Source organism: Carassius gibelio, chromosome B7, assembly GCF_023724105.1.
Source record: "Carassius gibelio isolate Cgi1373 ecotype wild population from Czech Republic chromosome B7, carGib1.2-hapl.c, whole genome shotgun sequence".
NCBI classification, from domain to species: domain Eukaryota; kingdom Metazoa; phylum Chordata; class Actinopteri; order Cypriniformes; family Cyprinidae; genus Carassius; species Carassius gibelio.
In genome coordinates, this window is record NC_068402.1 from 27,117,783 (window position 1) to 27,130,999 (window position 13,217).

The 13,217-nt window shown below is 37.1% G+C and overlaps 2 protein-coding genes across 3 annotated transcripts; one reads left to right on the plus strand and one right to left on the minus strand.

Moving 5' to 3' along the window:
- The first annotated feature begins 249 nt into the window (after positions 1-249).
- nagk (N-acetylglucosamine kinase) lies at positions 250-4,924 on the plus strand. The gene is made up of 10 exons (XM_052560951.1): positions 250-339; positions 529-613; positions 695-793; positions 878-1,019; positions 1,114-1,224; positions 1,465-1,577; positions 1,671-1,758; positions 1,835-1,932; positions 2,015-2,093; positions 2,766-4,924. The coding sequence occupies exons 1-10, from the start codon at positions 311-313 to the stop codon at positions 2,954-2,956; spliced, it is 1,035 nt and encodes a 344-aa protein (XP_052416911.1). The 5' UTR covers positions 250-310; the 3' UTR covers positions 2,957-4,924.
- On the minus strand, positions 4,380-12,182 carry LOC127961723 (polyadenylate-binding protein-interacting protein 2B). 2 transcript variants are annotated; one of them, XM_052560960.1, is made up of 4 exons: positions 12,021-12,182; positions 7,061-7,221; positions 5,784-5,954; positions 4,380-5,105 (listed from the first exon to the last, which is right to left on the minus strand). In XM_052560960.1, the coding sequence occupies exons 2-4, from the start codon at positions 7,208-7,210 to the stop codon at positions 5,049-5,051; spliced, it is 378 nt and encodes a 125-aa protein (XP_052416920.1). In that variant the 5' UTR covers positions 7,211-7,221; positions 12,021-12,182; the 3' UTR covers positions 4,380-5,048. The 2 variants fall into 2 exon arrangements, with proteins under 2 accessions (XP_052416920.1, XP_052416919.1); XM_052560959.1 differs by lacking the exon at positions 12,021-12,182 and adding an exon at positions 10,695-10,862.
- Between the last annotated feature and the right edge of the window lie 1,035 nt (positions 12,183-13,217).

Consider the following 13,217-nt stretch of genomic DNA (forward strand, 5'->3'; position numbering starts at 1 on the left):
TATATATATATATATATATATATATATATATATATTTATTCTTTAAATATGTTTCTATCTATTTGCATTACTCCAAACAAATAGTTATTCTTACTTATTGTAAGAATGTGGGGGGGGGGGGTCAAAAAAACGAATCACAATCACGAATCTTATCTTATCTTTTTTAAATATAGACAGATAATAAAAATGGGTGTGAATCGAGATTTAGGTAGTAAAAATGGCTTTCTGTCAAAGTCCGAGTGTTCTAAACTGAAAGTCAACTCTAAGCAGCTGACTGAGTGGTCACGTGACTAAAGAGGAAGCAGGCGAGATGAGCGCAGTGTACGGAGGAGTGGAAGGGTGAGTTTACGACAAAAACATGATTATTTAAGAAAATATAATACATAATTTAATGACATTTTAACATATACACGCTTATTAAAATCCGTACTTAAAAGCTTCGCTCTAAGCGCGTGCATCATGCCAGTTGTTTGAGAGAAAGTGTCAGTAGCTTCAGATGAATGAGACACATTTTGTCTACATTGACAGCGGTGGGACACACTCTAAAGCAGTACTGGTTTCTGCTGAGGGACACATCCTCGCTGAGACAGATGGACCATGTACCAATCACTGGGTGAGATCAGAGAATGTGCTTTAATAAGTCAGCTTGTGTACTTGAGTGTGTATATTTGACTTTTTTTCTATTCATTTATAGTTGGTCGGTGTTGATAATTGTATTAATGGTATCAATGACATGGTCCAGAGGGCTAAAATCAAGGCAGGGCTCGACCCGGACACACCAGTTCGTTCATTGGTGAGACGATGCATCAGTCAATCATCCTCAACACATTCACCTTCATCGTGTTGCTTTAAAGTTGTATACATTGTGTGTTGAAAGGGTATGTCTTTGAGTGGTGGAGAGCAGAAAGCTGCTATCCAGAAGCTGATTGATGACATGAGGGAGCGATACCCCAAGCTGAGCCAAAGTTATTTTATTACCACCGACGCCATTGGCGCTATGGCCACTGCCAGTGACTATGGTTTGTGCAGGGTTTTTGCAACTGGCAGTAGAAGCTAATGGATTTCAGGGCATAACTGTCATCTTAACCCTTTCTGTCTGTCTTTTTGTCATAGGAGGTATAGTGGTGATATCAGGCACTGGTTCCAACTGTAAGCTGGTCAATCCAGATGGCACACAGGTTGGCTGTGGGGGTTGGGGTCACATGATGGGAGACGAGGGCTCAGGTAACCATATGGAAAGACAAACCCATTGACATAACAGCAATCTGATCAAACACACCCAGTCTTATCTTAGAGAAAGATGTTATCTTATCTAACAAATGAATTCCTTCATCTAACGTCAAACCAGGTATAAACGGCCGTCTGTATTGGCCATTTTTTATTTGATCACCTGAGATAGGTGTTATTACTAAATGTGAATGGGGCCTAAGCTTTTTCTTTCTCTCTGTCCTTATCTTCCTGTAGCGTATTGGATTTCTCACTTGGCTATTAAAACGGTTTTTGATGCCAGAGATAACCTCGTCACATCCCCTCATGATATCACCTATGTTAAGAAGGCCATGGAAGAATATTTCCAGGTTGGGACTCGCTGTTCTTTTGATTTAATCTTGTGCTTAATTTGATACCTAAATAGAAGTGATGGCGCTTTCTTGTTGTTTTTTCATCCCTAGGTGTCGGACTTGATGGGGATGCTTCCTCATTTGTACAGAAACTTTCAGAAGTCACATTTTGCAGGGTTCTGTAGGAAACTAGCTGAAGGTATGCTGCCGATGTGTGGTGTGAGGTTGTGTGCGCGATATGTCACACATTATGACTCTTTGTGATTGTGCATCAGGTGGCAACGCTGGTGATGCTTTGTGCCAGCACGTGTTCACAGAAGCTGGAAAAGCACTTGCAAGCCACATTGTAGCAGTCCTTCCTAAAGTACATCAGGTAAAATAAACTCACAGCAACACAGCCAGACTCACTCTGTTTCTTTTTCTTATTTGATCATTTGCGTCTCTTTTTCATTCAGGATCTGTTTTCTGGTGAGCTTGGCTTGCCTGTCCTTTGTGTCGGTTCTGTGTGGCACAGCTGGGAACTGCTGAAATCTGGTGCGTAATGTCTTTATACAGCTTTTTATATATAATTTTTATGGTAATATCATATGCCGATATGTTCCCCCATATATTGTGCATTCCTATTTCAAATAAAATAATTTTGATAAGAAATGTCACGTACACAGGTCTTGCTTGTTTTTGGACCAAAAAAGACAGATGTGTTAAGACCATATTAACATTAGGGCTTTGGCCAACATCATAATCTTGGTTGTGTCAATAATGAGATCACGAATATGTAACACAATTGTTAATTAACAGAACTTAAAATATAATTCAGCCAAAAAACAAAGTGATTAATGTAATCATATAAATTATACAAAAACAATTAATCAAAATATGGTCAATCAATTACATCGAGATACATATTAAATAAGATATAAAAAATTCTAAATGTCAAATATATTGTTGCAGCACACTCCCAAAACACACGGAAAAACTACTAAACCAGTAAAGAGTGAAAGTTGAGAAAGGTGCGCTGGATTTATAACAAAAGACAAAATGAGAGCATCATTGTGAAACAGAACGAGGCACAATCGTATTTTTATCATCTTGTATTCATAATCACTGGAAGCCAAAATCTTAATTGCAAACAGTATTTGATTACGGTAATCACCCAGCACTAATTCACTTTAACTAAACTTTGTGATGTGGTATTCTGTGCTGCAGGTTTCACTCAGGTCCTCTCAGAGGCTCAGGCTCATGGTTACGGTCACTTCCAGAAGTACAGTCTGCTGACTCTTCATCAGTCCTCCGCTCTGGGTGGTGCCAAAATGGGGGCACAGAACGCAGGAGCCAGCCTCCCTCTAAACTACTCGGCCAATGTCAACGTGTTTTTCAGCCATACCTTCAATCAGTGATCCAGAAGCAGCAGACCTTTGAGACGCGGCTGAAGAACTGAATTAGGAACATCCTGTTTTTAAACTGAAAGAGAAATGTGTTTCCAGGTTCTCCTCTTGTTGGGGCTGTTTCTCAAACACCCACATCATATTAAAAAAAGATTTGGAAAATGTTTTTTTACTTTGGTTAAGTTTTAATGTTCAAACAATGCAAATCAATATCATTTAAAAATAGAGTTTTGATATATACTTTTGAAAATAAAATTAGCAATGACATTTCAGTTTCTTTGTGTCGTGTTAGTCTTCTGGATGAAGAAAGATTATTTAAATAGCTTAAGACACCCCCCTTTCTTCTCTTCCTTGTGTGAACAGTTGTAAAAGACCGCCTCTAATTGTCCTCATTAGCGGAGGACTGACAGCAAGACAGTGCTAAATGTCCTGACACTTATTTAGAGAAGTATTTTAGGAAGGTCCATCTAATCTCTATTTAGTTATTATATCACATATCTGTATACATTTATCCGTTTTAGTTCAGACAATCAGAAGAAAATGTTCAAGGACCTTCGTATCAGTTTATTTAAATCCACCTTTTATTGAACCCTTTGAAATGACACACCACTGTTAGTTAATATGATGCCCATTTAAAACTGTCCCTTGACATGGCAGGAGAAACTGTGGAAGAATTAGCAATGACTTTTTTTTTTTTTTTTAATCTGTGTGGTGCTCACATGATACAAACACCTATGTTTTTTCATACCACTTAATTTCATCTTTCAAATACAATGTATCTAGCAGCACATAAAACAATTTAAACTAATGGATGTACTGGCCATATATTGGATGGCTGGCAGGGAATGTTATGTGAACAATTTTGTGCATCTTTGACCTCGGGCTAATGATCACATGAGCTGATGAGTTATATATATATAAATTGCTGATGCAAATGATGTAATTGCTGAACATTTAGTGCTGCTACCAGCAAGCAGTTATTTCTCAGTACCATTTGTGCCTGTCTTATAACCTTACAGGATAAAACAATTCTGTATGCCAAGGATAAAAACAAAGAAATAAAGTAGAATAGATGCAGTGCTGGTTGTAGTCTAATTAAACTCCCTACATAAAAACAGTTGAATCACTTTCATGAGCATTAAAAAGCAATTATGGCCTTTCCCATTCACTTTAGCAATTAAAAAGAAATCAAAACAGTTTTGTGGATGAGAAATCAGATATTTCCGAGTGAATCTCCTGCAAATAATAATGGATGAGGTTACATGACTGGCTGATTACTGAAGAGGCAGAGTAGTTCAGTCCTCACCCAAAAAATATGCACAATATATGAATCGATTCATCCATATGCATGTTAAATTGTTAATTTTTAACTGTACTGCTGTTAAATGTGACAATTGATAGATTTAAGATACAGCCATACACAAGAAATGGTCCATTTAATACAAACTTTTCTTCTTTATTTTGCCATCCTTCCATATTTTTTTTAAATGAAATTCAGTCCTGCATGTTACTAATTCAATTCAAAATCAAAAGTTGAATTCATGTGAATTCCCCAACACACTTTCCTTAGCATTCAACTCAAACCAAGGGGCTCACACCCCAGTCATTTATGACCACACCACTTTAAAATCGCAGGAATATGAACTGATGCATCGAAAAGAACAATAACAAAAATAAAAGGAAAAAAACAACAACAACAAAAAAAAAAAAAACCCACAACAACAACGGGAGGAGAAGCAAAGACCTGATCAGGCACAAACTCTGAAACAATGAAAGCTGACAAGAACAGCCCTTTCAACAAGGGTAGAGAAAATAAAACAGCCTGGTAATGAGTATGATATTATCTAGTCACAGCACCTCCTAGAGGTCATGTTTAAACTTAATACCCTTGGTTTATACACAACAGAAATATAAAGCTTATAGACAATCACACCCCACCTCCCTCCCATTAAAAAAAAAGCAAAAAAAAAAAAAAAATAACGCACTCATGCCCCTTCAAAAATGTGGTAAAGAGCACATTTATGTGACCATCCTAAACATGGGCACAAGAGTCTCTGCATATATGATCAGATGCGTATTTGAGAGAGGAGGGCAATGATGATCTCTAATATTTCACCCCTGGCACAAACTCCTTGGCTTCAGGGTTTAGGATGCTCTTTCGCTGAAAAAAAAAAAAGTTAAAAATCAATGAAAAAATATCTGTCATAACAATGAGCATCTCTCCATACAATGAAAGTCAATAGACTCTTGTGTGTTGTTTTGGACTACAATAAGGATTATAAAAAAGAAAAAAGTCCTTGTTTATAAACCATCCAGTTACAAGGTTAAATAATACAACACTACAAACAGCTTTCCCCATGTTTTCGCAGTGCTTCATGGGAGTGGGCGGGGCTACACAGCTCATTTGTCATGATTTACTTGTTGTGGTTCTGATTGGTGGAGAATCCTTTTCAAAATCATGGGTAATGTGGTTTTTAACCAAAAATTTCTACTGTTAAACATGATTTTGAAAAGTTTAAATAATGCAGGCTGATGGTTTCAACAAAAGCAGGTAACATCCATTACCAACTTTGTAGCTTATAGTAGGTCTGTTTTTAAGGGTTTGTACGTTATTGCAAAAAAATTGTTTATACTTCTGTAACACACCCGTTGCACTCTTTGACTTTCATTGTTTAAACAAAGACAGCTCAAAATATCTACTTATGTGTTTCACAGAACAAAAGGTCTTACAGGTTTAGCAAGATGTGGAGGTGAGTAAATTATAATAGTTCTCAGTTTTGGCTGATAAGTGGATTTTCCTAGTTTATAAACTGAATGTCTGCGAGTACTAAAAGCTTACCAAGATTTCCTCTGCATTGCCATCACTGACAGAAAGTCCATTGAGCTGCTGCTGTATCTGTCCGACTGAGGGGAGGTCCCTCTCTGGAATGAACCAATCCTGATCCTCCTCATCCAACATCTCTTGGAAACAGCGCTCCAAGAACTCCTGCTCAAGCAGTTCCTCCTCCACCTAGGATATAAACAAATAAGACAAAAGTTCTTGTGCAACAAATAAATAGTGTAAAACAATACATTCTACAATTTAACATCTCAAGAGCCATAGAGTGATATCCAATCAAACTTAGTTCACCCAAAAGTGAAAATTATGTCATTAACGACACACCATTAATGATTCCAAACCCGTTAGACCTCCGTTCATCTTCGGAACACAGTGTAAGATATTTTAGATTTAGTCCAAAAGCTTTCTGACCCTCCACTGAAAATGTATGTACGGTATACTGTCCATGTTCAAAGTAGTCCATGTGACATCAGAGGGTCAGTTAGAATTTGTTGAAGCAATGAAAATACATTTTGGTCCAAAAATAACAAAAATTACTACTTTATTCAGCATTGACTTCTCTTCCGGGTCTGTTGTGAGACCGTTCAACACACTGCAGTTTAGTGGTGTCTGGTTCGCAAACGAACCATTCGATGTAACTGGTTCTTCCTAGTGAACCGGTTGAACCAGTTCACCAAATCGAACTGAATCGTTTTAAACGGTCCATGTGTTCAATAAGCATTAATCCACAAATGACTTAAGCTGTTAACTTTAACGTGGCTGACACTCCCTCTGAGTTAAAATAAACCAATATCTTAGAGTAATTCATTTACCCAAACAGTACACTGACTGAACTGCTGTGAAGAGAGAACTGAAGATGAACACAGAGCCGAGCCAGGTAACAAACAAATGATTGATTCGTTCTCGAGTCAAGAACCGGTTGCATCGGTTTGGCCCTCTGATGTGACATGGACTACTTTGGTGATGTTTTTATTACATTTCTGGACATTGACAGTATACCATACATACACTTTCAGGGAGGGACAGAAAGCTCTCGGACTAAATCTAAAATATCATAAACTGTGTTCCGAAGATGAACGAAGGTCTTATGGGTTTGGAACGACATGAGGGTGAGTCATTAATGCCAATTTTCATTTTTGGGTGAACTAACCCTTTAACTGTGCTGAACACTAACACACACCTCAGATGAAAGTATAAAACCCATCCTGATCAACTGCTGATTTGTGTTTTTATGGTGTGGGCTTGAAAAGGCTGTAAGTGGGTTGGTGTGTACAGACCTGCCGATTGTATTCCTCCTCGTTCTCCATCCACATGTACTCTGCAAAGGGGTTGGACTCATTCTCTGCATGCCCATTGGCTACTGGGTCTTTTCCCTCACTCCCTGGAACACCGCTGCCCGTCTTCTTTCCTATGTCAGCCCCGTTCATTTCGGCTGGCTCTTAAAAAGATAGACACATATTATAGGGATTAATAATATAGAAATAAGTTCTGATTTTGATAGCAATAACAAAATTTAAAAAAAAATGTTTTTTTTTTTGGATAACCAATATATGCAACATTAGCATTCTGTAAATTAAGACGTAAAAAAAAGGGGTACTTTTGAGGGTACAAATTCAGCAACCTGTGATCTATACAACCAGTCTAATACAACTTTACTAAAGACACACACTAAAACTGGACAAAACCTATATATGATGCAATGTGAACACACATTGAGTACAATTAAGTCATACACATCTACACTTCTGTTTAATGATTTGGTATAATTAAAAAAAAGTCATGCTTTTGAACATTAAAAGTCTCTATACAACATTGCTGCATATATTTTATCAAAATACAGCAACATCAGTACTATTGTGAAAGTCACAATTTAAAATAACTTCATTTAAAATAATATTTTTTTATTTTATTGCTATTTATTCCAGTGATGTGAATGAATGGTAAATATAAAATGAAGAATAGGAGTATTCTTAATGAAGGACTGTTCCACAATACTTTGTTAGGATTAGAATTGAGCTGAGAAACCTGTTATGACAGAAAAATAAAACCAAGGCTGCTGAAAGAAATCACAATGTGTGTAGTTATTTATATACTGTAACACTTGACACAATAGCATGAAGCATGTCATAACCCTTAAACACAACCACACCTATTCGCTGTGTACATGAACTATTGGTGCCGATACAAGATCACTATTGACATGCAACAGATCGTTTAAGACTAAATTAATAAGAATAAACAAAACACACCAACAATACATGTAATGCACTTTTCCAAATATATAAACTAATAGTCTTTTGGGTATGAATTCCTCTGATTTTGAGTTTTTGGCAATAAACTATACATTCTTGCATGATTTAAACCCTGTACCCTGCCCCCTGCAAAAAAAAAAAAAAAAAAAAAAAAAAAAAAAAAAAAAAAAACACCAAACAACTCAAACCATATGCATGTTTGCTATCAGTTGCAAATGTTTACATTAATACCTGCTGTAAACACTAGAGGGAACAGTGATCCTGATGCTTAAGGACAACGGATTAATATAATACTTAAAAAGATTACTTGGTTATGTTTTATTGATGTGCAATAGATATACACTAGTAGCCTGGTAATACCAGACTCTGCTACTTCGCTTTGCTTCGTAGACAGAGTCTGGAATGGCATAATAGAGGAGTGTTTTCTCTCTCGCTAGGGGGCGTATGTCTGAAGTTTAAAATCATTGGTTACCCGTAAGCCAATCAGATACGTTTAGTTATGACGTATGTTATGCGCCTGTACAGCCGTATCTAAGCACAGACATCATGCATTGAACTCAAATCTATGATTGAACTTCCACTGTAAACCTGTTGTTAAACACTCTTCTTGTTCTGGCTTCAGTTTGAAAAAGAGTTGAATGTTCTCCATAACAGAGCGAATTGCATCCTGTGTCTCGTTTCCCATTTCCGCGGTCGTTTTGGTTTTCGATTTCTCTAACCTACAATGTAAAACTCGGCGCTTAGCATCTACGTCACGGCTCTCAGCCCGCCCTCTGTTCGTTGATTGGCCCGGCTGTTTCCAGACCGGTGGCAAACAGAAAGCTCGGACGCTGTATCAGACTGAGTACAGAAGCGAAATGAAATTGAGCGGAAGTAGGAAGTCTGACGTAGTCAGGCTAATACACTAGCCTGCTGCATGGCAAAAATCAGTCATGATTCTAAACATTTATTTTTTGACCAATAATTTAATGATCATTACTCTTATATATTTACTGCCAAATTTTACAGCTGATTTAGGGTAAATCTGCAAAAATAGCTGTTTTGACCAAAATTATAAGAGTCATGATGATAATTAAATACCAAGATGCCCTTTGCTGAATTAAACATACACGTAATTGTTAGAAGACTAGTATACATAGAAGAATACTAATGTTAAATTTGTGCGATAATGCCTTCCATTAAAATTTAACAGGCAGTATGCAGTGTACACAGTTGGTAGCAATTTCATTTGCAACCATCACAGAACATTTGTGGCTGCCTGGCTCATGTGTGTTACATTGGTGTATGACAGATCAGAGATTTAAAGCTTTAGCAGTGACATCACTGGAGGAAATGAGCTCATCTGTGAGTGATGACATGAGAGGATGAGCTACTGAGAGATCTACAGGAGCTTTAATCGCTCTATCACACACACACGACAGGTAACAGCTAACAGAGTCCATAACTTAAACAAGTCCATATGAGGTTTCAGACAAAACATTCATCTGCAATGCTGGACCCACTGTTATTTGTTATTTTGTAACTTGCAAGATACTTTTTGGGTTAATCCATTTAGATTTTGCAGCTTAAAAACAAATTAATAATACAAATAATAAAATCACAATCTGCCACCTGTCCAATTACTGGTTCAGACAGACAAGTAGGCCTTTACACTAGTAGGCAGATCTAGTGATCATGGCTGTTCTGAGCATTTACAAATGCAGGCATTGCTTCACAGTGTGTGAAGGCAAAACTAATCAATCCTGCAATCTCTAATGTCTAACTTAATCTCTAACATACAAGAAAACAAACGGTTGCAATGGATAACATACAAATACAGTTACTAATAAACTCATTAAAAAATAAATGTCCCTTTTATCTGCATATTGTAATATGAACAATTAGTTTAGTAAAATCCAAATAAGTTTATGCAACAACATGCTACGGCATGTTTTTATAGAGACACGACTGTCAGAAATATCAAAACAAGACTAGACACAGTTAACCTTCCTTCCAAACAAGTATTCGGATATTGCACTGGCTAATAAACAGGAAATGTAAACACACGCACATACACACACGAGCACATTCAACATAATAAATGAGTTTAAACAAAAACATCAAAACGCAACGAAGGTCCCTGAAACACAAAGATATAAGCTAACTATCCCGTTACACCGTTTCCTGCACGCGATTTATAAACACTCTCAAGCCAATTACGTAATCCACTTTTGCAGTATTACACCGAGAAAAGAGGGATAATTTAGAGGACAAACAGCTCTTCCTTCACGGCAGGCCAAAAGCACGTAACAATGAGAGTTAACTGACACGAAAGGTCGTGTTGAGAAATGCAATGACAGACCAAGAGGGCCACAACAACCCGCTGATATGACGGAGTTGTATCGGTTTATCTAAAACAACTTCAGACTCAGAGTCGCAAAATAACGCATTGTGAAACACGTAGGAGTAAAGCAATCCAAATTCACGTGAAACCAAAAAAAAACAGTTTGCACGACCATATTTGCAGTCGGAACCGCTTTTTAGACATTAAGACGGCGTCCAGTCGATAACGACAGGGACACGGAGAAGTCTGGTCGAGACGAGCAAATACACACACACACACACCGAGAGAGAAACAGTGCAAGCAAAAGACCGATCGATAACCGTGCAAACATCATACCTGGCATTGCTTGCGCTTATAAATGTCCGAGATCTCGTGGAAAGCTTCAGTTAACACTGTATGGAATGATTAAGCCCTAATTTGCAAGGTAGCTGAGCTGAGATGAGATGGCTGACTGCCATTAGAGAAACAACACATTACGCGCAAGATGGTCATGTGGTTCCTGCTTTAAACAAACATGCATCAGCCCTCCTCCCTCTCCGTTTGTCGCTTTCCAACACAAACGCATACATTAAAAGATGCAGTTAACCGATCATTTGATCATTCGGTATATTTATGAAAATATGCACGAACAGTGTCTGGAACATATTTTAAAAACATGCTTATTATTTGTTTAGAAACAACAACAACAATTCTGACATATTCAGTAAAAAGCTAACGCAAGTTACTTCTCAGAACAATGTGCGAAACGCGCTTAAAAATCACATTTAGTTTATTTGATTAAAGTGCAGGAAAACACATGCTTGATAAAGTACTAACGTTAATAGTAAACCAGAGTCATTCCAGCGAATCGGTTCCTTCGAGTAGTTTGTTTTCAAAGAGCTGGTTAAAAACAACAATTCATCTATATGTAGTTACGTGATTGCGTCATAACCTCCTGACACTGGGATGTACAATTTACTGCGGTTTTACTACTTCTACCACTACTATTATTATTATTATTATTATTATTATTATTATTAAGTTATGCTGCATTAAAAAGTGATTTTAGTCTTTCAGGGGTTTTTTTTGTACCCCAAAACAATTATAATAGCAAATTATTTTTGTTTTATGAACTCCGAACAAACGATATAATCAAATCGTACTCAACTTCAAATCAAATGTTGTTTCCTCTCATTATGAATCATGAACGAATCGTTTTGTGAAGGTTCATCGAAAAGATTCGAAACAACAGAAAGATTCAATCTTTTATGGGACATCGAAAACCTACACACAAACACAGGCATATTCAAATAATTTTCATTGTATTGAACTGAGAGTATGTGATAATTTTGCCATATTTATTAAATAAGTAAATAATGCTTTCTGGAATAGCTTATGGTGTGTCATTGTTAAAAAAAAAAAATGATTGAAACGAGTTTATGCAGGAAAACGAAATGTTTGTGGCTGCACATGACAGATTTATTTATTTTCCAAAATATCAATATGAAGCTAAGCAAGGAAAATTTGCATTCTCCATTCTCAGCAACTGTCATACGCAAATCCCACTATAAAACTGAGTATTTTAACACAAAACTGGTTTATAATGTGGTTTATACTGGCCCATATTCACATATCTAATGGTGTAATGTTTTAATTCTGTTATTATTCTCTAACGTTACTTACTTTTAGTCAAATCCTCCGTTGACCGATTGTAATAACTACATCAAACAACCACACCTGAGGAAATATTTCAGTAGAAAAGACAGCCAGGACGCGGGCCAGTCTCTGGTCGGATGTTGGCTTGTGAAAATGTGAGGACACAGTGGAAGAGTCGTGACAGTTGAACCGTATCGCTTTGTCTTGATGTTTTCAGTCAGTGTGCGGCGTAAATCATCAAATGTGCTCGTCACGTGACCGCAGCTGATCACACTCACAGCTCATTGATTGGAGATGTTTGCGCTTTGTTGCATTTTATAACTTTGCATTTTTATAAGTAGGCTACCGTTGTTTGCATATTGGACGTGGACTTTTTAGCATAACAGGCACCATTTATTAACTGTAAGATCATTTTACGGCGTCATTTGCTGAGCCAGTGGATTTATTTGTTTAACTTTCTGGAATGTTGCACTTCTTTTGTGAAGTGTTACGTTTTTTCGTCAACATTTTTTTTTTTTTTTGGTGTTTTGGTGTGTAACATACAACTTGACCAAGATTTCATATCTCACAAGGTTAATATTTTGCTGTCCAGCAGGTGGCGAAATGAAGTTGTTTACACTCATACTCCTCTGTCTTGTTTAACACGTAAAAGTAAAGTATAACTACTGGGGGAAAAGGCTTGTAGTTTCATTAATACTTTATTTCACCTTAGTAACATAGAGGACCGTTTTTTCTATGATCATACATTTAAAATTGCATAATTTTAAACCTTACCTGTGACCACTGCTCAATGCTGATTTGTTGGAAGAAGGCTTAAAGTTTACATAGACAAGACTCTCATTGCACAAACAAACTTCTCTGATTTATTTTGTTCTCCAAAACTCTCGACAGCCAAAAAGCAGTATGTTCACCAAATGCTGCTTCTCCCAGGGATTTGTTCCCATAGTACTTCTTATTTTCTGACTGTATCAGATGGTCGTTATTTATGAGAACCACCCTAATATTGGGTTTCCATGTATAAAGGTCCTCCGGCCTTTTCCAGTCTGGTCTATACAGTCTCATATGGGTGGGTGGATTTTGATAGGGTGACTGTAGTCATCTAGTAAAATCAGCTATTACAATAGAGTTAACATGGGAGTCTCACTGAAAATAGCAGTGTGTGTGTTACTGAGGTCAGCAGGGTGGACCCACCTTTTCCTCAAGTACAGACAACAGTCACAGGAA